The sequence below is a fragment of the Caenorhabditis briggsae genome (assembly GCF_000004555.2).
Source record: "Caenorhabditis briggsae complete genome, chrII, whole genome shotgun sequence".
Taxonomy (NCBI): Eukaryota; Metazoa; Nematoda; class Chromadorea; order Rhabditida; family Rhabditidae; genus Caenorhabditis; species Caenorhabditis briggsae.
This window is the reverse complement of record NC_013486.2, coordinates 15293362-15319375: the sequence shown is the minus strand read 5'-3', so window position 1 is coordinate 15319375 and position 26014 is coordinate 15293362. Positions and strand designations below refer to the sequence as shown.

At 34.6% G+C, this 26014-nt stretch overlaps 7 protein-coding genes across 7 annotated transcripts; 5 read left to right on the top strand and 2 right to left on the bottom strand.

Annotated features, from left to right (window-relative positions):
• Nucleotides 1-1345: 1345 nt before the first annotated feature.
• On the top strand, nucleotides 1346-9482 carry CBG16040 (the record flags this gene model as incomplete). Its single annotated transcript, XM_002643370.1, has 8 exons — nucleotides 1346-1432; nucleotides 2637-2693; nucleotides 2856-3050; nucleotides 4254-4622; nucleotides 5271-5452; nucleotides 6132-6260; nucleotides 7831-8513; nucleotides 8938-9482. 8 exons carry the CDS (start codon nucleotides 1346-1348, stop codon nucleotides 9480-9482), a joined length of 2247 nt encoding a protein of 748 aa, XP_002643416.1.
• A 2245-nt stretch (nucleotides 9483-11727) lies between these two features.
• Nucleotides 11728-12652, bottom strand: CBG16039 (the record flags this gene model as incomplete). The annotated part of the gene is made up of 4 exons (XM_002643369.1): nucleotides 11728-11879; nucleotides 12015-12129; nucleotides 12182-12469; nucleotides 12527-12652. 4 exons carry the CDS (start codon nucleotides 12650-12652, stop codon nucleotides 11728-11730), a joined length of 681 nt encoding a protein of 226 aa, XP_002643415.1.
• Nucleotides 12653-14076: 1424 nt separating this feature from the next.
• CBG16038 lies at nucleotides 14077-14821 on the top strand (the record flags this gene model as incomplete). Its single annotated transcript, XM_045243116.1, has 3 exons — nucleotides 14077-14185; nucleotides 14409-14563; nucleotides 14612-14821. The coding sequence occupies 3 exons, from the start codon at nucleotides 14077-14079 to the stop codon at nucleotides 14819-14821; spliced, it is 474 nt and encodes a 157-aa protein (XP_045095931.1).
• Nucleotides 14822-16902: 2081 nt separating this feature from the next.
• On the top strand, nucleotides 16903-19498 carry CBG16037 (the record flags this gene model as incomplete). Its single annotated transcript, XM_045243115.1, has 3 exons — nucleotides 16903-17368; nucleotides 18498-18991; nucleotides 19376-19498. The coding sequence occupies 3 exons, from the start codon at nucleotides 16903-16905 to the stop codon at nucleotides 19496-19498; spliced, it is 1083 nt and encodes a 360-aa protein (XP_045095932.1).
• A 2373-nt stretch (nucleotides 19499-21871) lies between these two features.
• On the top strand, nucleotides 21872-22255 carry CBG27453 (the record flags this gene model as incomplete). The annotated part of the gene is made up of 1 exon (XM_045243114.1): nucleotides 21872-22255. One exon carries the CDS (start codon nucleotides 21872-21874, stop codon nucleotides 22253-22255), a length of 384 nt encoding a protein of 127 aa, XP_045099820.1.
• A 662-nt stretch (nucleotides 22256-22917) lies between these two features.
• CBG16034 lies at nucleotides 22918-24123 on the bottom strand (the record flags this gene model as incomplete). Its single annotated transcript, XM_045243113.1, has 4 exons — nucleotides 22918-22989; nucleotides 23088-23168; nucleotides 23620-23938; nucleotides 24017-24123. The coding sequence occupies 4 exons, from the start codon at nucleotides 24121-24123 to the stop codon at nucleotides 22918-22920; spliced, it is 579 nt and encodes a 192-aa protein (XP_045095933.1).
• A 630-nt stretch (nucleotides 24124-24753) lies between these two features.
• Nucleotides 24754-25767, top strand: CBG16033 (the record flags this gene model as incomplete). The annotated part of the gene is made up of 3 exons (XM_002643364.2): nucleotides 24754-24860; nucleotides 24905-25253; nucleotides 25561-25767. 3 exons carry the CDS (start codon nucleotides 24754-24756, stop codon nucleotides 25765-25767), a joined length of 663 nt encoding a protein of 220 aa, XP_002643410.2.
• Nucleotides 25768-26014: the final 247 nt, after the last annotated feature.

Here is a 26014-nt window from a genome sequence, read left to right as displayed (position 1 = left end):
TTTTCTCAATTCGTGGTATTAAAATTTTTCGTCTGGTTTTTTTTTCTATAAAGATGTTTTTGTGATTTTAACAGATTATTTTTTGAATTTTTTGAATTTTTTCGGTTGAATTATTCCGAAATTTTTTATCTGTAATTTTGTATTTTTTGTTTGTAAAACTTTGATTTTTTGTAAAAAATTTTTGTAAAAGTCCACACTTTCAGATGAATTCGACGCCTTCAACATTCAAGGATACTGTATTTTCAAACTTTCAGATCGAGTTTTTGGGTTTTTTAACCAATTTTCCTATATTTTGGACCATTTTTCATGTATTTCGGTCCATTTTTTATGGATTTTGGACCATTTTCCCATGGTTTTCAAGCTATTTTTCTTGATTTTTGGATCGATTTTTCGTAATTTTAGGCCAATTTTCATGATTTTTGATCCTATTTTTAGAATTTTTAGTCACATTTTCAAAAACTTTTCGAACAAATTTGAAAAAAAATTCTAGATCAAAAGTTCGTTTTTTGATCTGTTTTTGATCTCCAATTTTTGTCGTTCTTTAAAACTCGGTTTTTCTCCATTTCTCATCATTTTTCATTTGATTTTCTCTGTTACTTTTTGTTGAATTTTCAAATTTCTGAATTTCTGAATTTCGAATTTCTGAATTTCTGAATTTCTGAATTTCTGAATTTCCGAATTTCTCTATTTCTGAATTTCTCTATTTCTGAATTTCTGAATTTCTGAGTTTCTGATTTTCTTAATTTCTTAATTTCTTTATTTCTGAATTTCTGACTTTCTGCATTTCTGAATTTCTGAAATTCTGAATTTCTGAATTTCGGAATTTCTGAATTTCTGAATTTCTGAATTTCTTAATTTCTGAATTTCTGAATTTCTGAATTTTGGAGTTTCTGAATTTCTGAATTTCTGAGTTTCCGAATTTCTGATTTTCTGAATTTCTGAATTTCTGGATTTCTGGATTTCTGAATTTCTGAATTTCTGGATTTCTGAATTTCTGAATTTCTGAATTTCTGATTTTCTGAATTTCTGATTTTCTGAATTTCTGAACTTCTGAATTTCTGAATTTCTGAACTTCTGAATTTCTGAATTTCTGAATTTCTGAATTTTTCAAACCTCTCTTTTTTTTTAATTTATAATTTTCCCATTTTTCAGGAGACGGGTTTCCTCCGGGGTCTCTTGGGGAATTCTTCAATTCCTACTACTACTAATCCCTCCCCCCTTCGTGTGTACAAAAATCGATTAATAATTAATAAAACAATAATAATAAGAAGAATCTGAAAATTTTCTGGAAGTTTCTGTGATTTGTTTGGCGGTGAAGGACAAGAGAAGTGAATGAAGAAAGGCGATGCCAAAGCGGCGCAACACCGGTGAAGGTCATCCGGATCATCGAAAGGCGAAGAGTATTGCCGATATTAACGTCTCGTCTAGTCAGGTGAGCCAGCTTTTCTGAGCACTTTCTGGTGTAAAATTTTATGCTCTACATTTTTCTAGTTAAACATTTTTGTCACGGACTTCTAGTTTTTGAGATATAGCCCTAAACCCACTCTGAATAGGAGATATGGTGCATCGACCTCACCAAATTGATGTTTACCCAATTTTAGACCACTGTGGTCTGAATTTTTTACATTTTTTAAACTAAGCCTGGTGTAAAATTTTGTGCTCTACATTTTTCTATATGACGGGTTTTGCCTGGAATTTCTAGTTTTTGAGATATAGCCCGTAAACCAGTCTGAATAGGAGATATGGTGCATCGACTACCAAAATGACTTTTAACCTATTTTTGCTCACTTTGTTCCAAATTTTTTTAAATTTTGTAAAATAAGCCTAGTGTAAAATTTTATGCTCTACATTTTTCTAGTTGGCTATTTTTGTCTGGGATTCTTAGTTTTCAAGATTATTCAGAAATACTAAAATTTCATTTTTGAGCGTTTTCAGCCATTTTTGAGCATTTTTAGAGCATTTTTACAGAATTCTGACACAATTCAGACTAAAATTGTTAGCATTTTTTAATGCCACATATTATGCTCAACATTTTTCTAATTTACCACTTTTCTCTAAAATTTCTAGTTTTCGAGATATTCCATGATTACAAACATGGTATTTTTGACCATTTTAAGCGTTTTTTGAAAAATTTCGAAAAATTTTGGAGCATTTTCAGAGCATTTGTAGAGAATTCCAGATTGAATTTTTTAGATTTTCTAGTGTAAAATTTTGAGTTCTACATTTTTCTAGTTGATAATTTTTGTCAGGGACTTTTAGTTTTTGAGATATTCCATGATTTTAAAAATATCATTTTTGATTATTTTAAGCGTTTTTGAGAATTTTTGGACTATTTTTGGACTATTTTCCGAGCATTTGTAAAAAATTCCAGATTTCATTTTTAAGATTTTCTAGTGTAAAATTTTAAGTTCTACATTTTTCTAGTTGACGATTTTTGTCTGGAATTTCTAGTTTTTGAGATATTCCAGAAATACTAAAAGGGCTAGATTTTCAAAAATTTCAATTTTTCGCACTTAAGAAAAACCAAAAACCTAGCAGAATCAGTTAAAAATTTGGAGCGTTTTCAGACAATTTTAAGCCGAATTTCCAGATTTTCAGAATTCAAAAAAAAAATCCCAAAATCAAATCTTTTTCAGCCACCAAATATCTTTGACAATATTCTGATTGCTCAAAGGCGTCAAGCGGATGAAGAAGTTTGTTTTGTAGTTTATAGTTTGTAGTTAGCCAAATAGAAAGCACTTAGAAAATTTCAGTTGTAAATTATGTTTCAGTTGTAAATTAGACGAGAAAGCACATAAATCAAATTTTATCACTTTTTATCACTTTTTATCACCTCAAAAAATCCAATTTTTCAGCAAAAAGTAGCAGCTGCTGCCGCTCAAAAATTCTCGATTTCTTTCCTGCCACCAACTGGACAAATCTTCCCGCCCCATCTCTCGAATAATACGTTTATTAATAATCAAACGACGACTAATAAAGTGATGGCACCGTTGACTGGAACTGGCACTGGAAAGAGCACATCGACACGGAGCAAAGAGGGAGAGTATCAGGTTTGTTTTAGTGAAAATCAAAAACTACAAAAAAATTGAGCCTAGACGTTTTTTTCAAAACGAAAATTGGTTGATTTTTAGCCGAGTTAGAAATTGAATTGAGATTGAGACACTTGAGGTAATGGCGGCCTAGAAAACCAAAAATTGAAAAAGTTCGGCCATCAAAAGTTAATTAACGTGAAAATACGTATTTTGGCATGAGCAATCCGATGGTGAAATCAAAACTGAATCATCTCATTTTTGAGTCGAGTTATGAGACTTTGAAAGTGGTGGCCTAGAAAATTCAAAAATTAGGGCACCGGATGTTTCTACATTTCAAAATGTCAAGGTTTACATGTCAAATATTATGGTGTTTTCAAAACTCCAATAGCTCTACTTTGAGCCAAGTTACAAGCATTTGAAAGTGGTGGCCTAGAAAAACAAAAATTGAAAAAGTTAGGCCATGAGAAGTTAAGTACCTTGAAAATGCGTGTTTTTGAATGAGAAGTCTGATGGTGAAATCAAAACTGAATCATCTCATTTTTGAGTCGAGTTATGAGACTTTGAAAGTGGTGGCCTAGAAAAATCAAAACCTAGGCCACCATATTTTTTGTAGCCCTAAAATGTCAAGGTTTACATGTCAAATATTATGATGTTTTCAAAATTGCGATAGCTCTATTGTAAGCCGAGTTACAAGCATTTGAAAGTGGTGGCCTAGAAAACCAAAAATTGAAAAAGTTCGGCCATCAAAAGTTAATTAACGTGAAAATACGTATTTTGGCATGAGCAATCCGATGGTGAAATCAAAACTGAATCATCTCATTTTTGAGTCGAGTTATGAGACTTTGAAAGTGGTGGCCTAGAAAATTCAAAAATTAGGGCACCGGATGTTTCTACATTTCAAAATGTCAAGGTTTACATGTCAAATATTATGGTGTTTTCAAAACTCCAATAGCTCTACTTTGAGCCGAGTTACAAGCATTTGAAAGTTGTGGCCTAGAAAAACAAAAATTGAAAAAGTTAGGCCATGAGAAGTTAAGTACCTTGAAAATGTGTAGTTTGGCATGAGAAATCTAATGATAAAATCTAAACTGGAAAACACGAAATTCTAAAAAAGTTATTGTCATTTTAAGTTGATTTCAGCTCGTTTTCACCTATCTCGGGGCATTTTGGCTCATTTTTCTTCAATTTTTTTTCAGAAAAATTTTGAATTTTTATTTTCAGCTCATCAAAAACGAGCTCCTGTGCTCACCATACGGAAATCAATACGAAGTGCTCGAATTTCTGGGAAAAGGAACGTTTGGACAAGTGGTGAAGGCGTGGAAGAAGGGAACCAGCGAAATTGTGGCCATTAAAATTTTGAAGAATCATCCGGGCTACGCGAAACAGGGACAAGTCGAAGTGTCGATTCTGTCAAGGCTGAGCAATGAGAATTCGGACGAATTCAATTGTGTGCGCGCCTTTGAGTGCTTCAATCACAAGAATCATACGTGTCTGGTGTTCGAAATGTTGGAACAGAATTTGTATGATTTTTTGAAGCAGAACAAGTTCATGCCACTGCCACTCAATGCGATTCGACCAGTCATGTTTCAGGTGAGACAATCTGAAATTTCAGAATTTTTAGATTAAAATTTGGAATTTCGCAAAATTCGAGTTTTTGGACTAATTTGAAAGAATCCAAATTTTTAGGAGTTCCTAGGAATCTGGAACATTGAAAACTTCAAAAATTTTGGAAATTTTAGGAACTATTTGAAATTCCCGGAATTTTAGAATTTGGTATTTTTTGGATTCCTGAGTTTCCTGCTTTTTTTTGGAATTTTCTGGAATTTTGGAAATTGTTGAAAATTTGAAATTTGAAATTTTTTACTATTTTCAAAATCTAATTTCACAATTTTAGACTTTCTGAAGTTTCTGGAAATCTGGAATTTCTGGAAAATATGTAAATGGAGAAATTTCAAGAACTTTCGAACTTTTAGAATTTCTGATTTTCATATAAATATTTTATGTTTTTCCGAAAATTCAGAATTCCGAAATTCCAAAATTCCAAAATTCAGAAATTCAGAAATTCAGAAATTAGGATATTCAGAAATTCAGAAATTCAGAAATTCAGAAATTCAGAAATTCAGAAATTCAGAAATTCAGAAATTCGGAAATTCAGAAATTCAGAAATTCAGAAATTCAGACATTCATTCTAATCATTGAATTTTCGAAAAATTCAAATCATGAAAATCCTATTTCCAGGTCCTAACCGCTCTGAACAAGCTCAAACAAATGGGACTGATTCATGCGGATTTGAAGCCCGAGAACATTATGCTGGTCGCGCCACAACAACAACCCTATCGAGTCAAGGTTATTGATTTTGGAAGTGCTTCGCATCGGAATAAGGTTGTCCCCAACACGTATCTTCAAAGCAGATACTATCGGTGAGTTGGTTACTTTTACTTTGAGCTCAATTATCTCGGTTACTGTAAGAGATATCAGAAATCTGTCAACTGGTAAAATGTTGCTGATAATATGATAAACAGTTTATCAATTAACAAAATTTTGATAGTTTTAATAGAAACAGAGATAATTGAGCTTTAAGTGCGTTGGAGGTATCACCCGCTATCCTTTGCTTTGAGCTCAATTATCTCGGTTACTGTAATAGGCATCAAAATTTGGTCAATTGATAAAACGTTGGTGATAATATGATAAGCATTTTATTAGTAGACAGTTTTTTGACATTTCTTAAAGGAACCGAGATATTTGAGCTCAAAATTCAAATGTCTCATTTTTGATATAAAAAAAAAACCTTTTTTCCTCAAAATTTTGATTTCTTATCATTTTATCACTCTCAAAACTAGTTTTCCCAGGTCCACACAAAAATAAAAAGATTTTTACTCCAAAAGGAATTGAACTTTTGACCTTGTGGACCTTAAAATTTTGGCGCCAAAACCCACTGAGCCACCTGGGACACTTTTTTGAAAATTGGTGTTTCTGATGGATTTTAGACGTTTTCGGTGTATTTTTAGTGTTTTTAATGGGCTTCATGTTCAAAAACGGTGAAATTCAATAATTACATTGGGAAAAACATTGATAGAATTGATAAAAATTTTCTTTCAGCGCCCCCGAAGTGATCCTTGGTCTTCCATTCAGCGAGGCGATCGACATGTGGTCACTGGGATGTGTCATTGCGGAGCTTTTCCTCGGATGGCCACTGTATCCAGGAAGTTCGGAATATGATCAGATTAGGTGAGCTACATGCCAATAAAACTGTTACCTTAGAATCCCTATGCCTATACCTACACTTGAGCTCAATTATCTCGGTTACTATAAGAGATATCAGAAATTGGTCAACTGATAAAATATTTTTGATGAAATGATAAACATTTTATCAGTTGACTGATTTTTGACCTAATTTTTTTTAGGTCACGACCTAATTTTTTCTAGGTCATGACCTAATTTTTTCTAGGTCATGACCTACTTTTTTTCTATGTCATGGCCTACTTTTTTCTAGGTGGTGACCTAATTTTTTTTAGGTCATCACCTACTTTTTTCTAGGTCATGACCTACTTTTTTTCTATGTCACGGCCTACTTTTTTCTAGCTCATGACCTACTTTTTTCTAGGTCATGACCTACTTTTTTCTAGGTCATGACCCACTTTTTCCTAGGTGGTGACCTACTTTTTTCTAGGTCATGACCTACTTTTTTCTAGGTCATGACCTACTTTTTCTAGGTCATGACCTACTTTTTTCTAGGTCATGACCTGATTTTTTCTAGGTCATGACCTACTTTTTTCTAGGTCATGGCCTACTTTTTTCTAGGTCATGGCCTACTTTTTTCTAGGTGGTGACCTAATTTTTTTTAGGTCATCACCTACTTTTTTCTAGGTCATGACCTACTTTTTTTCTATGTCACGGCCTACTTTTTTTAGCTCATGACCTACTTTTTTCTAGGTCATGACCTACTTTTTTCTAGGTCATGACCCACTTTTTCCTAGGTGGTGACCTACTTTTTTCTAGGTCATGACCTACTTTTTTCTAGGTCATGACCTGATTTTTTCTAGGTCATGACCTACTTTTTTCTAGGTCATGACCTACTTTTTTCTAGGTCATGGCCTACTTTTTTCTAGGTGGTGACCTAATTTTTTTTACGTCATCACCTACTTTTTTCTAGGTCATGACCTACTTTTTTTCTATGTCACGGCCTACTTTTTTCTAGGTCATGACCTACTTTTTTCTAGGTCATGACCTACTTTTTTCTAGGTCATGACCTACTTTTTTCTAGGTGGTGACCTACTTTTTTCTAGGTCATGACCTACTTTTTTCTAAGTCATGACCTACTTTTTTCTAGGTCATGACCTGATTTTTACTAGGTCATGACCTACTTTTTTCTAGGTCATCACCTACTTTTTTCTAGGTCATGACCTACTTTTTTCTAGGTCATGGCCTACTTTTTTCTAGGTGGTGACCTAATTTTTTTTAGGTCATCATCTACTTTTTTCTAGGTCATCACCTACTTTTTTCTAGGTCATCACCTACTTTTTTCTAGGTCATCACCTACTTTTTTCTAGGTCATCACCTACTTTTTTCTAGGTCATCACCTACTTTTTTCTAGGTCATCACCTACTTTTTTCTAGGTCATCACCTACTTTTTTCTAGGTCATCACCTACTTTTTTCTAGGTCATCACCTACTTTTTTCTAGGTCATCACCTACTTTTTTCTAGGGGTCATTGGAGGTATCGCGCCGCCGGCGCGGCCTTCAACTTTGAGCCACATTTTCTCGGTTATTGTATAAATCAAAAATTTTGAATTTTTCAGATTCATAATCCAAACTCAAGGACTTCCACCCAACTCGATGCTCGACAACGCGGGAAAGCTGACTCGCTACTTCCGAGAGCTCAAATCGGACATGCCAAACAACAATCGCGGAAGCTACTACCGTCTGAAAACCGTGGAAGAGTACGAAATGTCAAATGGCTCAGCAGCGAAATCCAAGGAAACTCGAAAGTACATTTTCAACTCTCTAGACGACCTAGCTCGCATTTGCCATGGATTCGAGTCAGCGCCAACTGAACAGATTTGCGAGAGTTTGGATCGCCAAGAGTTTATGGATGTTCTGAAGAAGATGTTGGTACTCAACCCGGACTACCGTATCACCCCGGCCGACGCCCTTGAGACCCAATTCATCAAAATGAGTCATTTGACGACTCAGGGGTTCTCGAACTACCTCCATGAGGCCAACAAGCGGATGGAGATTTGTAGAAAGGGTGGACCTGTGGTCCCGACCAACCATCAGTTCCGTAGTCCGGTCCCTCCGAAGATTCAGCCTCCGATTATGGCGGTGCTAAACAATCCGATGTTGCCGACGTCGACAGTGGTTGCTCAGCCGGATCTTCAGAATTTGATGCATCACTACTCGCAGACTGCAGCGCCGGCACCAGCGGCACCAATGTTTTATCAACCGATCCCGGCACAACCGCTGATTCAGTTTACACAACTTCGTGAGTTTTTTTGTCCATTTTGATGATCTAAGTTTGAGCTCAATTATCTCGGTTACTGTAAAAGATATCAAGAATCTGCAAACTAGTAAAATGTTGATAAGATTATGGTAAACATTTTATCAGTTGATTACTTTTTGACATCTTTTATAGAAACTGAGATAATCGAGCTCAAAGTGTAAGTAACCGAGTAGCTCATTCAATGCCAACCTCTAAGTTTGAGCTCAATTATCTGGGTTCCTGTGGGAGGTATCAAAAATCTGTCAACTGATAAAATTTTTATCATAATACCACCTATATTTTATCAGTTGACAAATTTTAGATATCTTTTGAAACAACCCAGATAAGTTGTCTCAAAGTACACCTATAGGGTGCGCTTCGGCCCGGATCCTTTCCATCCAATATCAAATCTTTCTCTTCCTTTCAGACCATCCCTTCATCCAACCACACTTCCTCTCGCTCGCCCCATCATCTCATATGGTTCCGCAGTTTGTTCCCGTACCCATTATGGACCCAACACTTCTTCAGGGTCAATGGCAACAGGGAGCCGCCGCCGCCGCCGCCCAAGCTCAATTCGCCGTCCTGGCCAGTGACATGATGAGAGGAGGAGCACAGGCACCGGCTCCATCCGTCGGAGGACCATCGTTGAACCAGCTGGGTCTGGGTTTCGGCACCCCGATGAACTTTTTGAGTCCACCGGCGCTTCCAAATTTGCCGGCGACCGCCGGACCACAGCCGCAAATGGCCAACCCGTTTAATGGAGCAGCTGCACAACAGCCGACACCGTTTTTGGATGAGCAGAATGCGTGGAATCTGGCGAATGGGTTGCTCCAGCAGCAACTTCAACGACACCAACAGATTCATCAGAATTTGAATGCTCAGCAGGCTCAGGCTCCGGCTCCGGCCGCCCAACAGCAGCCGCCATCGGTCATTTTGTTGTCCAGCGATGAGGATAGCAATCCAGCGACTTGAAATTTGGATTTCTTGGGATTTTTTGGTCCAGAATAGCCCAAACAATGTCCTCCTTCTGACCCTTTTCTGATCCAAAATATGAAATTTTGGAATTTTTGAAATTTTCAAAAACTTCAAATTTCAAAATTCTGGATTTTCGTCTTTTCGTTTTCTACCGCTTGTCTATTACTATTTCTCTTGTCTGTCTGTCTTGTCCTCACCCCTTTTTTCCCTAAAATTCCCAAAAACTTTTTTTTTGAATTTTCCAAAAATGTCCCATTTTTGAATTTTAAAAATTCACCCCAAACTGCTTTTTTGACCCATTTTTAACCCATTTTTTGTAGAAAAATGTGGTTTTTGTTCCCATTTTTGGGATTTTTTTTGAAATTGGATTTTTGAAATTTTTTTGGATTTTTGAAATTTTTTGAAATTTTGACAAATATTGAATTTTTTCAAAAATTTGAATTTCCCGCCAATTTCTTACTGTAACTCACATTTTCTCTACAATCTTCAGTTTGTTCTCTTTTGGCGATTTTTCGGAATTTTTTGAAATTTTTAAAAATTTGAAATTTTCAAAAACTGATTGGATTACTGTAACTCATATTTCACACAATTTTCAGTTTTCCCATATTTTGGCAAATTTGGATTTTCGAATTTTTCGGAATTTTTTGAAAAATTTAATTTATTCAAAATTTTTTGAATTTCCCGCCAATTTCTTACTGTAACTCACATTTTCTCTACAATCTTCAGTTTGTTCTCTTTTATTTTCAGTTTTCCCATATTTTGGCAAATTTTGGATTTTTGAATTTTTCGGAATTTTTTGAAGAATTTAATTTTTTCAATTTTTTCAAAATTTTTTGAATTTCCCGCCAATTTCTGATTGAATTACTGTTCTCTAACTCACGTTTTTCTGTAATTTTCAGCCTTTTCACTTTTTTGGCGATTTTTAGGAATTTTGGAATTTTTTGAAAACTTTTAAATTTTGATTTTTTCAAAATTTTTTTGAATTTCCCGCCAATTTCTGATGAAATTACTGTAACTTTTTCACTACTTTTCCCCCCACTAATTTTGCTTCCAAATGTGCTATTTTTGGGAAGTTTTGGAATTTTCCGAAATTTCCTAAAATTCTCAAAAATTCCTTTTTTTTAGTTGTCTCTTTTTTCAGTTTGTCTCCAAAATTACTGTATTCATATTTTCATTTTTCTCTAAAATTTCTAACCATTTTTCCTCTGTTTTGTCCCAAAAATTTGAAAAAAAAAATTTGAAAAAAAATTTTTTTTTCAAATTTTTTCCAATTGTTTCATCTTCCAGAACTCATAATTTCCAGTTGTTTCCATTTTGTCACAATCTGTCATTTTTCTGAAATTTTTCAACTTTTCTTCTCCAGTGAATTCCCCCCTGAAAATTACTTGTCTGTCATTTCTATACTAACCTTTTTTTTTGAAAAAAAATTTTCAAAAAAAAAAATTCTGACCCCTTCTTTTCTCTCTGTCTCTCTCCCCATTCTTGATGTAATTTATTTTTTTTGTCGAAAATTGAAATTTTTAGAAAAAAAAATGTTTTTTCAAAAAATTTTTTTTTTCATCCACAAATTAAATTCGAATCCAAGTTCAATTAATAAATCAATGTGTTGAGAAAATAAAATTTTTTTCGTTTTTTCAGATTTTTCAGATGTTCCGAATTTTGAGATTTTTTAGGCTGTTTTCATATTATTGAAATTTTGAAAATTTAGATTCAAAAGTTCTAAAAGTCAAGTCATTCGGAACATCGGAAATTTAGAAATTCAGTCTGAAATTTCTGAATTTTTTAACTTTTTAGGATTTTCGAAATATTGACGCTAAATTAACATTCCGAGAGAATATAAAATATGCAGAGACGCAGAGAAATAGCTATAGACCTTGGCGAGAGAGTACAGAGTTTCACAACTTCTTCCGACATTTTTGGGCGGTTTTCAGGGGTTTTTATTGTCGGAATAAAAAAAGTGAGACTCGGTGTTTGCGTACTTTGATTCCCGCCTCCGTCCCACCGACGCTCCGCCCATCGCTTTGCAAGTGCGGCGTGGTGTTTTGGCGCCCCACTTGGAGATCATATTTTCTATGAAAATCTCCTTAAATCCGATGATCTCCCAAGTGGCGCCTTGTCCAAAACATTTTTTCTAGAATTTTCGATTTCGAAAACATATTTTTATCAATTTATTCAGAGAAAAAAGTACAAAAATCAACAAAAATGCAAAAAGTCGAACTTTCAAAAAAAAATCAATAATCGATCAATCCATCAGAAAACCATCGATACTGGCTTCCAAATGTCTTCTAAACATTTGTCTTGGGTCTCTTGGACTATTTCCCTCGCTGTAATCCTTTTTATAGAGCGTCCATTGCCATTCCTGGTGTCTCACAGAGCTCTGGGTACTGTAGGGCTCTGAAAAAGTACAGTAGAGCGAATTTGCTTGTAGAATCGATTTTCCCGCAATTTTTCACCCCTAAAACCATGTATAGAGGCTGCAAACGCGCTCTAATGCGAAAAATAACGAAAAGTTCGATGGAGCGCACTTACTGAGGTAGATATTCAAACGGGGCGCGTAGAATTTCTTGAAAATCGGAAAATCGAATCCCACTGGGAGTTGAATGCTTCCGAAGTTTGTCACTGGAACATGGAAAACGAGGATTGGCTGAAATTTTTTTTGAAATCTTAGGATCCGCCCCCTTTTAAGCTCCGCCCACCTTTCCGATTTTCTTGATAATTTTCAAGAGTTCCGAGTCGTTTTCAATAATTTTCACCGATTCTGAAATTTTCAAATCTCGCGCCGAATTTTGAATTTTCTCATGTTGGACAATGCTACAGTACTCCTCGAGGCTTTCTAGCATAAAGTGATGTGCCTCTTCTTGAACGCTTAGGATGTCTCCAGGACCCGAAAAATCGATTCGGCCGGTTCTCAAAAATTCCAGAACTTTCTCGAATTTCTTTGGGTCGCGATCGATGAAAATGCAGCCCGACTCGTCTTTGGTGACCTGGAAAAATCGATAATCGATTTTTTTTAGAAAAATCGATTATTTCAGATCCCATACCGGCATCTCTGTCTCCAACATCACTTTAAACATGCTTTTATGCTTTGTCAACGTGGATTTTAGGGTCTGAAACATGACTCCACCCACATTCAACTTCACAATCGGATCTTCCTCGTTGGAAGCCATTTTTTGGCTGAAAATTCTGGAAAAATGTCTAGAAAACCATTCATTTTGATTTTGAAATCAATAAAATTGAGATATTCAGCGAAAAAATCGAGAAAAATCGATGAAAACTGAGCGAAATTCGACAGAAATCGCCGATCGGTTACTGTAGACAAATTTAAAGGCGCATGCACTTAAAAATTAGGGTAATTTCTTGTTTTCAGCGGTTTCCTCGTGAAAATGAAATTTCAAACTTCGAAAAATGCGAACTCTATTGAAAAACAGCTGAAAAATCGCTGAAAATCACATAAAATTTTAAAGGTTACTGTAGAAAGTTTAAAGGCGCATGCAAGAAAAATTAATGAGTTTTGTGAAGAATTTCGAGAAAATCGATACCTCTTATCGATATTTGTGGTTTAAAAGCTAAAAATCAATGATAAAAATGTCCTTAAAAATTATTTTTTTGAAAGTTCGAAAATTCTAAAAATCCATTTTCTGAAACTCAAAAAAAAGAAAAAAGTTTTGACTCTAGGAGGAATCGAACTCTTGGCCTTGTTGACCTAAATTTCGATGAAAAATCCCACTGAGCCATTTGACCCAATTTTTTTAAAAGTCATTTTTGGGTGGTTTTTTGTGAAATTTTTACATTTTTTGAGTTTTCGGGACAATTCTAGGTGATGGAATCTAGAAATGTCTATCGAAAATTTTTTTTCAGGCTATGAGCATTTCCGAGCTGAAAACTCATGATGATCTTCTATCGATTGTTCCAGAAGATCCGTCGTTTTTCGATCCGTCTCTTTGGAAGGAATTGTACTTGAAATTTGCAGCAATTCATAAATAAATCATATTTTCTGCTCTTTTAAATTTGATGTTTTTGTTATAGATCAAAATTGAATTTTTTCCAGAACTCATAAAACGAATTTCAAAGTAATTTTTAATCGCCGATTTATGCGAAAAAAACGAAGGAAATCGGCTGGAATTAAGTAGAATTCGACTCGAATTATTTTTTTATCACCGCTGTTTACTGTAGAAAATTCAAAGGCGCATGCAACTGAAATGTTTGGAAGTTCGCTTGAAAATCGCGTTTTGGATGAAATATGTTGATTTCAGTGTGAACCTTCGAATTTTTCAAGTTTTTAGGTAATAATTTTTGAGAAGAGAAACGAAAATCAGTCGAAAAACGAGCAAAGTCCAGACATTTCTCTTGCATGCGCCTTTAATTTTCTACAGTAACCCCAATTTTTCTGTCTTGCTCATTCATAATTTTAAGCCCAATTTCTCGAATTATCCCAAAAAAGAATCTATGTTTTCAGCTAAAAAAATGTCGGAAAGAAAGAGTTTCTCGATGAGACACGTCTTCAAAAATGTCTTAAACCTTGAAGAGAACACCGAGCAGTGTGGAGACGCAGAGAATCATTTCAACGTCTTCTGGAAGCTTCGAATTCTGAATGAAAATCAAAAATAAAATCGATAATTTGAATAAAGTCGCCGAGAAAAAATGGAGAAATTTTGACGACGAAGCAGCTGAGAAAGCATCAGATGTAACACTGAAAATCGGTGATTACAAATTCTACGTCTCAAAATCTCTATTATCAAAAGAGTGTTCTTATTTCAACGCTTTATTCTTCGGAAAATTCAAAGAATCTGGAAAATCTGAAATTGAATTGAAAAATATTTTTCCCTACGATTTACAGAATTTTCTGGAAGCTTTATATGGAGAACCAGTTATCGATGGTTTGAAGAATTTTTGAATCATTGATTTATCGATTTTTTTTTGCAGACGACACATATGATTCGATTTTTGATTTCGCAGAATATTTCGATTGCAGAAGTGTTATTGAAAAATGCGAAAATTTCATTATGAAAAAACCGATAGATATGTCTGTGAAGGAAACTTTTGACTATGCATTACGATATAAACTAGAAAGGTTGAAGGTGAAAATTTTAGCGATTTTCAAAACTTTCAAAGCTAATTTTTTTCAGAAAAAGTGCATTTCCGAGTTGAAGGCATCTGCCGATATTCGATCGATTATTTCGAAAAATTCGAATCTAATCGATAATGCCACTTGGAAACATCTATCGCTGAAAATCACATCTCTTTTTGAAGACGTTGAGAGCCAACTGGAGATTATGCAGAAGACTCTGAAAACGCAGAAAAATGAGACTCCGAAAGTTCGAAGACACCATTTTTGATTTGTTGTAATTCTTGAATTTTGTTATTGATTTTGTTGACCCGATTTGAATCGAAAATATAAAACTTTTTTCGCACTTCGCATAGGGTTCGGTTTTTAACCTTTGCAAACTCGCTCTATTGATAAGGGGGCGGGGCAAAGCTTTTTTCAAATTTTCAAAAAAGAAAACATTCTCCACTAAAACGAGCGATCGTATTTCGGTGAAGAGACGAGATTTTGGCGAAGAGACGCAGACAACGAAACAAAACGTTTGATCCTCAGCCATCAATTTGGCTGCGTTCTCATGAAAGCGCCTTTGAAAAAGGTAGAAAAACGAACACTGTGACTTTGTCATTTTTCAACACATTTCAGATTTTCTACAATAAATCTCCGCATTTTTTCTGACAAAACAAAACAAATTCATTGAAACAAAAGCGAAAAAAAATTGACAAAATCAAAAATTATTTAAGAGAACTGACAGCTTTCAGATAGAGCTCCTTCCAGATTTCGGCGCTATATTCGTTACAATTCGAAGGCGCCAATCTAGCGAAATCGGTGTTTTTGTTCATTTCCGACAGACACTTCTTCTTCAAATTATCCAATTTGTATTTGAGAGATAATTGAAATTTGTCTAGAAAATCGTTTATCGAGATTTTCATCAAAAATTGCTCGCATCTCTCCGTGACAATTTTCGCATCGAAGAAATCCGCCAATTTCAGCAGATGTTCAACATTTGACTCTGAAAATTGAGAAATGGATTTTGAAAAAATTCCGGTACGAATCAAAAACCTTCAACGACTAAAAATCCATAGATAATTCCAAGAAAGGTGTGGAACTCCTTCGGATCGATATCCTTCAATTCGATTATCGATTTTTCAGTTTCAGCATAATTTCCCGAGGAAAGAGCCTTGAAATATGTCGAGTGGGGAGATAGATAATTTTAATGTAACTGTTCCAATGTAAGCTTATCTCTCTGGATAACTCTTGATCCATTTCCCCAGCTGTTTGTGAAACGGACCTTCACTAACGGTGGTAGCATTTTCCTAGAAGCTATTATTAAAAAATTCCTCTTTGTTTTTTACGGTTTGAAAAATTTTAGCTCTGGTCAACTATTGAATTCAAGAAATAGTCCGAATAAAAGAAAAACAATTTATTGAGTATGGATGAAAAAAATTTTTATTTGAAAAGATTTTTCAAAAAATAAAGTCCATTTCGACATTCTTCCTTCGGTTATAATCATATCTATCCTTAAAATCATTCGAATTTTTGGTGGCTCATTCTCGATGTTTCTGAAAGATAGAAAATAAGAAGGAAGGAAGATAAGCGGGGAAAATGAGCAAACCACCACTACAACCCGACAATTATTTGGTATTACCACTCTTATTCGATTCATCGTTTGACAATGTGTCTTCATTGTTGTGGATTAATCTGAAAAAATACTGACGGCGAAGAAATAACTGTCCTAATTATTGAACTAACCGCAACACCACATTAAAATAAACAGAAGCTCTCTTCCAGCCACATCATTATTTTTCTTTGATTACGTCATCTCGTTGTGTTTGCCGATGAGCGGTGGTTCCTGAAAAAAACTCGAACATTCCAGAAAGAAAAAGATAAACGACATGGATATGGAGAAATAGAAGACAAAAAGAGTATCGCGCAATTATTTTGCTTTTTATGTACAAATGATCAGTAAAAAACGTTCAAAAACCGACGAATATGCATTTTCTCTTGTGTCATTTATTTAAATTCCTGATTAAATAAAAGAAAAACAGCAAAAAAACTATGAAAAACAGAACATATTCGGCGAAATCTGCTGCGAAATATGTGAAAAGCTAAAAAACTTTCAAATTCAACATTTTCCAGCCGGGTTACTGTCGCACTCGTTTCAACTGTGTTTGTTTACGTTTTTTTTGTTTACGCTTTCAGATATTTGTGTACAAACTTCGCATACACTTCGCCTCAACCTTTTTATTTCTGACAAGAATAATAGGAGTTTTTTCGTCATTTTTTCTCAGATTTTCGGCATGAATATTGAAATCTTGTTGAATTTTTAAAATTCCTTGTTTTTTTCCAGGTAACCCGCTGCAAAGATCGACAAAAATGACAGAAAATAGAGAGGAGAAGAAGTTTGTGATCAAGCATGTTTTTGAAGATGTTACAAAACTACAATATGATAAAGTGCTTTATGGAGAAGAAGAAAAACACTTTGGAATTTTCTGGAAGCTCCGTCTTTGTTTCGAGGTTTTTAATGGTATTCCATATTTATGCGTATATTTGAAATTTCGAAAATCGGAAGACGTTGTCGGAAGCGAATGGTCGATAGAATTCGAAGTGGACTCAGATTTGTACAGAGATTCAAAAATTAAAAATAAAACACACTCGATTTCCGGAACGTCTGAGAAAGTTATCGACTTGATTCAGATTTCCTACATTAACCTGCAAGAATATCTGTTCAAAGGAAACCTGGAAGCAGAATTCCACGTGACAATCAAGAAAATGACAGGAATCAAACTTCCGAAGCTGAGAAATTTTGATGATGACGTGGCGAAGAAGTTCTCAGATGTCTGTTTGATGGCTGGAAATCAAAAATTCTATGTCTCAAAATTATTCGTGGCTTCTCATTCCGTATATTTCGAATCTCTATTTCTCGGGAATTTCTCGGAATCTCAAAAATCTGAAATCGAATTAAAGGATATCGATCCGAATGATTTTCAGAACTTCCTAGAGCTTATCAACGGAGAGACATTTGTGAATGGTATGGGTTTTTGGAATATTCTGAGCAATTATTGATTTTTCAGATGACACTGTTGAAGGACTCCTCCATTTGGCCGATTTTTTCGATTCGAAAACTGTTTTCAGAAGATGTGAAGCGTTTATGATGAATAAATCCGAAAAATCACTTCAGCTGAAGTTCGAATTGGCTATTAAATATCGATTGGAGCCATTGAAGGTTTTTTATTTATTTTTGAGAATTTCCTACCTAAAATAGTTGAAATTTCCAGAAAAAGTGCATTTCTGGCATGAAAAACAAGGAAGATGTGAAATCAGTTCTACCGGAAGACCCATTTCAAATCAATCAAGATGTCTGGGCGGAATTGTTCAATAAGGCCTTCTCTTTTAATTGAATTTTTAATAAAATGCTTTTTTGCTGTCTGATACCATCACACTTCTTTTTTTTCCATTCTTTTGATTTTAATAAATTTTTTAAAGCCTTTTTCAGAAAGAAAAAAACCCAGAAAATTTTGCTTTTGTTCACAAAAAATAAAAATGAGAAACAGAAAGCCGCTTCGAAACCTTTTTACGATATTCGGCACGCGCCTTTAAAGGATATAATGTACCTGTTGAAATACTGAAAGTCGATGGAAAAATCCTGAATGTTTGCATTTTCTATCAAATTTTTGAGTAATTTTGTTTAAAAAAATCAAATTATTTTTTAAACACTTTTCGATTATAAATCTGCAAAAAAACGCTCAAAATTCACGAAAACCCGAAAAAATAAATAATTTTAAACTACAGTAGTCAAAGGCGCACTCTCAAAAACAGGTTTACTGGTTTGGCAGCGAATAATAAAAAGTGTGTTTTTGAAAAGTTTTTGCATTGATTTACACCAATTTTAGGATTTTTTCGTCATTTTTTCTTAGATTTTGGGCATAAATACTAAGTTAGAATTTAAAAATGTATTGTTTTTTTTCCAGATAAACCGCTGCTGAAGTCGACAAAAATGACAGAAAATAGAGAGGAGAAGAAGTTTGTGATCAAGCATGTTTTTGAAAATGTTACAAAACTACAAAATGATAAAGTGGTTTATGGAAACGAAGAAAAACACTTTGGAATTTTCTGGAAGCTTCGTTTTTGTCGGAGGGTTTTTGATGATATTTTATGCGTATGTTTGGAATTTCGAAAATCGGAAGACGTTGTCGGAAGCGAATGGTCGATAGAATTCGAAGTGGACTCAGATTTCTACAAACCTCATGTGTTTAGGAATAAAAAATACTTGATTTCCGGAACGTCTGAAAAAGTTATTTGTATGGTTCAGATTAACTACAGTAACCTGCAACAATATCTAATCAACGTAAGCCTTGAGGCAGAATTCCAAGTGATCATCAAGAAAATGACAGGATTCGAAATTCCGAAATTCAGAATTTTTGATGATGACGTGGCGAAGAAGTTCTCAGATGTCTGTTTGTTGGCTGGAAATCAAAAATTCTATGTCTCAAAATTATTCATGGCTTCTCATTCCACCTATTTCGAATCTCTATTTCTCGGAAATTTCTCGGAATCTAAAAAATCTGAAATCGAATTGAAGGATGTCGATCCGAAAGATTTACAGAAGTTTCTAGAAGTTCTATATGGAGAATCTGCAATTGACGACGATACTGTAGAGGGGATTCTGAAATTGGCTGATATGTACGACGCGAAAACTGCAATCAGAAGATGCGAGGAATTTTTATTGGAAAAATCGAAAAAATCGATGAAAATCAAATTCACATGTGCAGTGAGATACAAGTTGGATGCCTTGAAGGTGAGAGCAAAAATCGATAATTTTCCTCAAAAAAATGTTTTAAAATTTCAGAAAAAGTGTCTGTCGGAACTGAAAACCACCGCTGAAATTCGTGAATTGGTTCCAGAAAATGCTCATGATTTCGGGCCAGATGTCTGGAAAGAGCTCTTCTTAAAAGCCTATTCTGCTCTATAAATGATTGATTTATCTGAATTTTCCGATTTTTCTCGTTTTTTGTTGTCTTTTTGTTGCATTGTTCCGATTTGTCTGTTATTTTTCCGATTTTCACAGAAATTTGTTGATTTTTGTTGTTGTTGTTTCTATTTAATGACTGATAACTGATGTTTGAATCAGTGTGATTAACCTGCTTTTCAACATACTTGCAAAATCTGGCCGAGCCGAAAAAAAATTTTTTTTAGCAGAAAATATTCAGCAAAAACTTTTCAGGCGAAAAATCGATAAAATGTCAGTTGCCGAGGAGAAGAAGTTTGTGCTGAAGCACGTTTTCAAGTATCCCAGAAAAGCAGGCGTATACGCTTTAGGAAATATTAAAGGAGGGCAGACAGCAAAAATTTCGGGGAAAATTTCAGGGAATGTGTATTTTGCCGTCGCGGTGTTAGCATCTAAAGCGCGCAATCCCACGCGCAAACATTTTTATTTTTTTATTTCCCGACTTTATTTTTTTCAATTTTTAACGACTTCAAACATTAAAAAAGCTCTTTTTTCTTATTTATTATAAAACCCATATAAAAGTGAATTTTTTAATGTAAATTTAAAGTTCTATCGACCGATTATTTTTCCAGTCGCCGGTGTTTTTTATAGGCATGCGAAAAAAACTATTTTCTTTTCGATAACCGTTTCTTCACTGTTCCTTTTTATTTCACTACTTCTCGTTATTACTCTAGGAATAAAAAACTGTTTTATGACTGGGGTTTTCAGAGACGTCTCCAATTTTACTGCTTCCTTCACCTTCCGACGACCAGCCCTGCACGAGGATTGTTTTAATTATGTGGTTTTTCTTTCAATCGTTATGTCTCTTTCTAAAAATTAATTGTAGTTTTTTTCATAATTTATTTGTTAACATAATAAAACACGTTTCTTCATTTTCAACTGATTTTGGTACTTCGGAGCGAGGCCTCGGCGGCACGCTGGTAGCCCTTCAGAAATTCCGAGTTCAAAAAGTTCAATCCGAAGGAAACAAGGGAAGAAAAAAGTAAAAACACCAGCAGGGATTGAACCTCTGACCTCCTGAATACTAGCCTAGAGCGCACCCACTACACTACGCGTGTAAGAGGCGACCATCGCGTTTTTCACATTATGAAGCGACGCCGCAGCAGCAAGCTAGTGAAGAAATTAGGGTGACAAAAAAGATCATTTTTTCGTCCTTGAAGTGTTTTTTTCAGGTTTTTAAGTACATAGCTATATTTATACTTCAGAGTTATATCTTTTGAGTAAAAATGAAAATTTTGAAATTTTTGATGTCTACCCTCCTTTAAAGAATGTTTTGGTATCCCTTGGTATGATTTTATGCACTTATTGTCCATTATTGTTGGGTGTTTTCATAGACATACAATCTCCTAAAAAATTCAACAGCTTAATTTTTGTACTGAAAAACCGGTTTTTAGCAAAATTCTCTTATTTTTCGTCCATAGGAATTGTTAAACCGGCTAGAACACACATTTTAAGTACAAAAGCAGCAAGTTCCGACAAGCTAGCTCTCAATTTTTTCCATCATCATTTTTCCCTTTTTATGTACCTTTAAATTATTTACATTTGCTTTCATAGGTGGATCGCGAGGAACGTTATATGGGGATCGCGCGGTGTTGTATATGCTCGAAATACGAAACATATGTGGGCGCATTGTGCGAGCATATAGGATCCACGCCGCCGCGCAGCAGTTCCTCCCCTCCCCATGTCCTAATATTCTCTGTAAACTGAAAATAGAGTTCACCAATACAAATTTATTGAAAATTAATAAAAATTACAAAAAAATAAGAGAAAAAAAACGTAAAAAGAAAAGAAAAAAGCGAAAAAATTAAACATTTTGCCTCTTGGCTCGCTGAACTCCATCTTTTCGTTGCCTTTCTCCCTCTTTGCGTCCATTAGACAACCATCCAATCGAGAAGTTGATCTTAGTTGTTTTTTTTCTGAAAAACTGAATAGACTTGGAACATTTTCGATAATTTTACTTATTCACTAAAATATATAGTTTGTAGTGTGTAGAAATGTGTATTTTTATATTTTTCACACTAAATTTCCACACTGAAAAAAAGAATCAGAAAAGAAAAAAGAACAAGAAAACAAGGGTTTAATTTTCAAAACTTTTTATCATTCATTTTTAAAAATTCTAGTAGAAAATTAATTTAGTAGTCCTCGTCTTGTCCTTCACAAATTACCGTAAACACTCTAATAGAACGCCACCCGGACCGTTTACTTTGAGCCTAAAGAATCTCACTTCTTTTGAAAGATATCAACAAGTTGCCAATTGTTAAAATGTTTATCATGATATCAGCAACATTTTATCAGTTGACCGCTTTCTGAATTTTCGAACTTGTTATAGAATCCGAAATGTTAAAAATAGTCCAGCGTTTTTTGTTGGGAAAATTGAGCACCATCTGTCCTTCTACACCGAATGTGCAGAAGAGCGGAGTCGTTGTTATTAGCTATGAAGTTGTCGATGTATTTCAAGATCCAGGTCCGGCCCCAACAGCTCTAGTTTCAGCTGCTCCATTTCCAATAGCTCCAGTTCCAATAGCTCTAGTTCCAATAGCTCTGACCCAGGACCCAGGACACAGGACCCAAGGAGCTCCCAGAGCCCCAGCTCCAGCTCAAGCTCAAGCTGGAGAACTGACGATTCTCACTGTTTCTCTCTCGCTTTTATACGGAAAATCAAGAGATTCTTATCTCTTTGCTCCATTTTTTTTCTTTTTTTTCACTTTTTTAAAAAGATAACGTGATTTTTTTTTTCGAAAAACTTTCGATTTTTCAAAAACCAAAATTGATTTTTTCACGCGCCGGGCGGATATATTATAATTGCATTCTCTCCCCTGTTTCTAAATGTGCCCGTATGGTGTAGTGGTATACACTGTTGGCTATTAAGCTGAAGGTTTTTGGTTCAACCCCCCGCCGAGGATTTGGTTTTTTTGTTTTTTGCTTTTGAAAAAATCGTTTATAAAAGCACATTACACACTTTAATCAATTTAATCAATATTTCTAAATTTTTAACCATTAAAAATGTTATTTTTGCTCTCTTTTTCGAGGATTTTTCGAAGGAAAATTGAATTTATCGATTTTTCTCCTTTTTCTGTTTTTTTTTTCATTCGACATATTTCAAATCTCTGCTCTCTGGAAGTTTTGCGGAATCTGAAAAATCGATAATCGAGTTGAAGGATATCGATCCGATTGACTTTCAGAAGTTTCTAGAGCTTATTCACGGTGCCTCGACAGTTGAAGGTACACAGATAAATATAATCGAAAAAAAAAACCTTCTAATGTTTTAGATTTCTCTGTTTCCAAAATTCTGAAATTGGCGAAATCATCTTGAAAACTTCTTTGTGGGTTACTGTAGCCGTTTAAAGGAGCGTGAAAAAATGGTGACAATTGAGCATGCGCCTTTAATGTTCAACAGTAACTAATCGGCGCTCATTTTCAGCCGGATTTTTCTCGTTTTTTTCGGGAATCTTTGGCTGAAAATGATGAAAATGTCAACATTTATTCAAATTTATAGCAAAATTACAAATTATTTGGAAAAAGACAACAATTTAAGGAAGAGATTCATCCATACATCCGTATCGAATTGGCTGGATTCTTCTGGAACAATCGAGCGGAGATCGGACACTGTTTTGATTTCAGACAGACAGACAGCCTAAAAAAATTGGAGAAAATTAGCATTAGAGCGAATTTGCATCATTTCATCACCTTTAAATTCTCCAAATTATACATTGCGGCAGCTGTGAGCTTGTCTTTTATCGATTTTTTGGAATCGGCGAGGAGAAATTTTTCGCATTGGCGATTTGCGGTTTTCACATCGTACATGTCCGCTAGTTTCAGAATTTCGTCGACGGTTTCGTCTGGAAATTTTGAAAAAAATTTTTTTTTTCAAAATTTTATTTTACCATTCAAAACCGATTCTCCATACAAAAATTCCAGAAAAATCTGAAATTCGTGCGGATCGATATCCTTCAACTCGATTATCGATTTTTCGGATTCGACGAATTTTCCCTAAAACAACGTTTTAAAATATGCGATTGTGATGCTAGTGTCAACTTCGACACATAGAATTTACGCTGAGCAATCGTCAGAACGACATCTGAAACCTCTTTTGCCACGTCATCATCGAAAATTCTCGATTTTTCTTTTCCAATTTTGATACCAATCGATTTTTCCGTATCGATTTCTACGAGAAATTCAATTTCAGCACTTCCATTTTTCAGATAATTCGAATTCTGCGACCAATATTCTAAAATTGCCAATTTCGAATTTTCGATTTTCGTAAAATCATGAAAAAAGATTTGCTCCTTTCCGTTGAATTTGAATTTCCCGCCTGTGGAAATCAGCGATTCCGGATTATCGATTTTTTCCAGACAATCCAGATAGGCCTTGAGTTTTTGGTCTTTTCGAAGCAAGCGGATTTTCCTGAAAAATTTTTTTTGGCCTAAAAAATTTGAATTACTTGAATATCGATTTTTCGAAAATATCGATTTTCGGCCCTACCACGACATCCCTAGATGATCCTCGACGTCTCCACACTTTTCTGTGTCTATTTCCATTTTTTCGACATTTTCGAATAATTTTTTGATTACGAAGCTTTTTTTGGGCATTTTTTAGCTGAAAAATGGCAGTTTTAGCAGGAAATTGCGAGAAAACCAGCGAAAATGAGCCGGAATGAAGGGAAATGAAGCGAAAATCACAATAGGCTTTAAAATGGGAAAATACTAGAGTTTTCGCTGGAAAATATGTAATTTACGACGAAAATTTGGAATTTATTTAATTTTTTGGTTAAAAATGCATGAAAAACGAAGAAAATCGGTTGAAAATGAGGGAAAATCGAGGGAAATCGGCTTTGTGGGTTACTGTAGAAATTTAAAGGCGCATGCTTAAAAATGCTTCAATTTTTCGAAATTCGTCGAAAATTGCTTGAAAAAAAGAGAATTTCTAGCTTTTACGGATTTTTCAAGTTAATTCAATGTCGATTTGTTTTTTCTCTGCAAAATTTCAATTTTCGACAAAACAGAAAAGCGAGAAATGTAAAAATAATTCCTTCGTTGCGGATCCATTTTTAAAAATTATGAATGTTCCTTTAAGAGGACTACTGTACTTTGATTTCGAAATTCTTGCTCATTCTAAATTTAACTTTCCGTGCTTATTTTCCTCGCTGAAAATCCCAAAATTCCCCCCCCCCCCTGGTTTCGAATTCTTGCGACGCAATTTCAAACAAAAATACATCAAAAATGTCGGACGACAAAGAAAAAAAGTTCGTGTACAAGCATGTTTTCGAAAATATGCGAATCGCCTGTTATTTGCATGGACCCAAGGAGAAGCATTTTGGTGTCTCCTGGTAAACAATTATCGTTTTTTGAGTCAAAAATAAAAACGTTTCAGGCAACTTAACCTATCTAAAGATTATTATGACGGCATCGCATATTTCTATTGTGAAAGCCTCCAAACCGGCAATTGGTCAATTAACACAACTTGCGATGTGTTTGTTAACGGAAAACCATTCAGCACTGGAGAGAATTTTAAGTTTGGACAAAGAATTTTAAGTTTGGACAAGACTTTTAAATTTGGAAAAATTAGATCGCCGTTAAATCGCTGGGACCTATCCAAGAATGATATCCAGAAATACGGAATCGATGACAATGCCACGTTTGAAGTCCGTGTGAAAATCAATGAAATGACTGGATTCTTTCGTGATTTCGACGATTACTTCGCAAAAGAATCATCTGTTGTTGTTTTGACTGTTGAAGATCATAAATTCCATGTCTACAAAAATTATCTCTCCACTCGACATATTTCAAAGCTCTTTTCTCGGGAAATTATGCTGAATCTGAAAAATCGATAATCAAATTGAAGGATATCAATCCGAAGGAGTTCCACACCTTTCTTGGAATTATCTATGGATTTTTAGTCGTTGAAGGTTTTTGATTCGTACCGGAATTTTTTCAAAATCCATTTCTCAATTTTCAGAGTCAAATGTTGAACATCTGCTGAAATTGGCGGATTTCTTCGATGCAAAAATTGTCACGGAGAGATGCGAGCAATTTTTGATGAAAATCTCGATAAACGATTTTCCAGACAAATTTCAATTATCTCTCAAATACAAATTGGATAATTTGAAGAAGAAGTGTCTGTCGGAAATGAACAAAAACACCGATTTCGCTAGATTGGCGCCTTCGAATTGTAACGAATATAGCGCCGAAATCTGGAAGGAGCTCTATCGGAAAGCTGTCAGTTCTCTTAAATAATTTTTGATTTTGTCAATTTTTTTTCGCTTTTGTTTCAATGAATTTGTTTTGTTTTGTCAGAAAAAATGCGGAGATTTATTGCTGATTTCGTACTGATTTCGACACGGAAGTCTGGAAAGAGATTTTCTTGAAAGTCATTTCTTTTTTGTGATAATGATTACTAATTTTTTTTGATTTTTATACTGATATTCTCAAAATTCTTCCAATTTTCCTTTGTTTTTCCGTTGATTGACCGTGCACAGTTTTG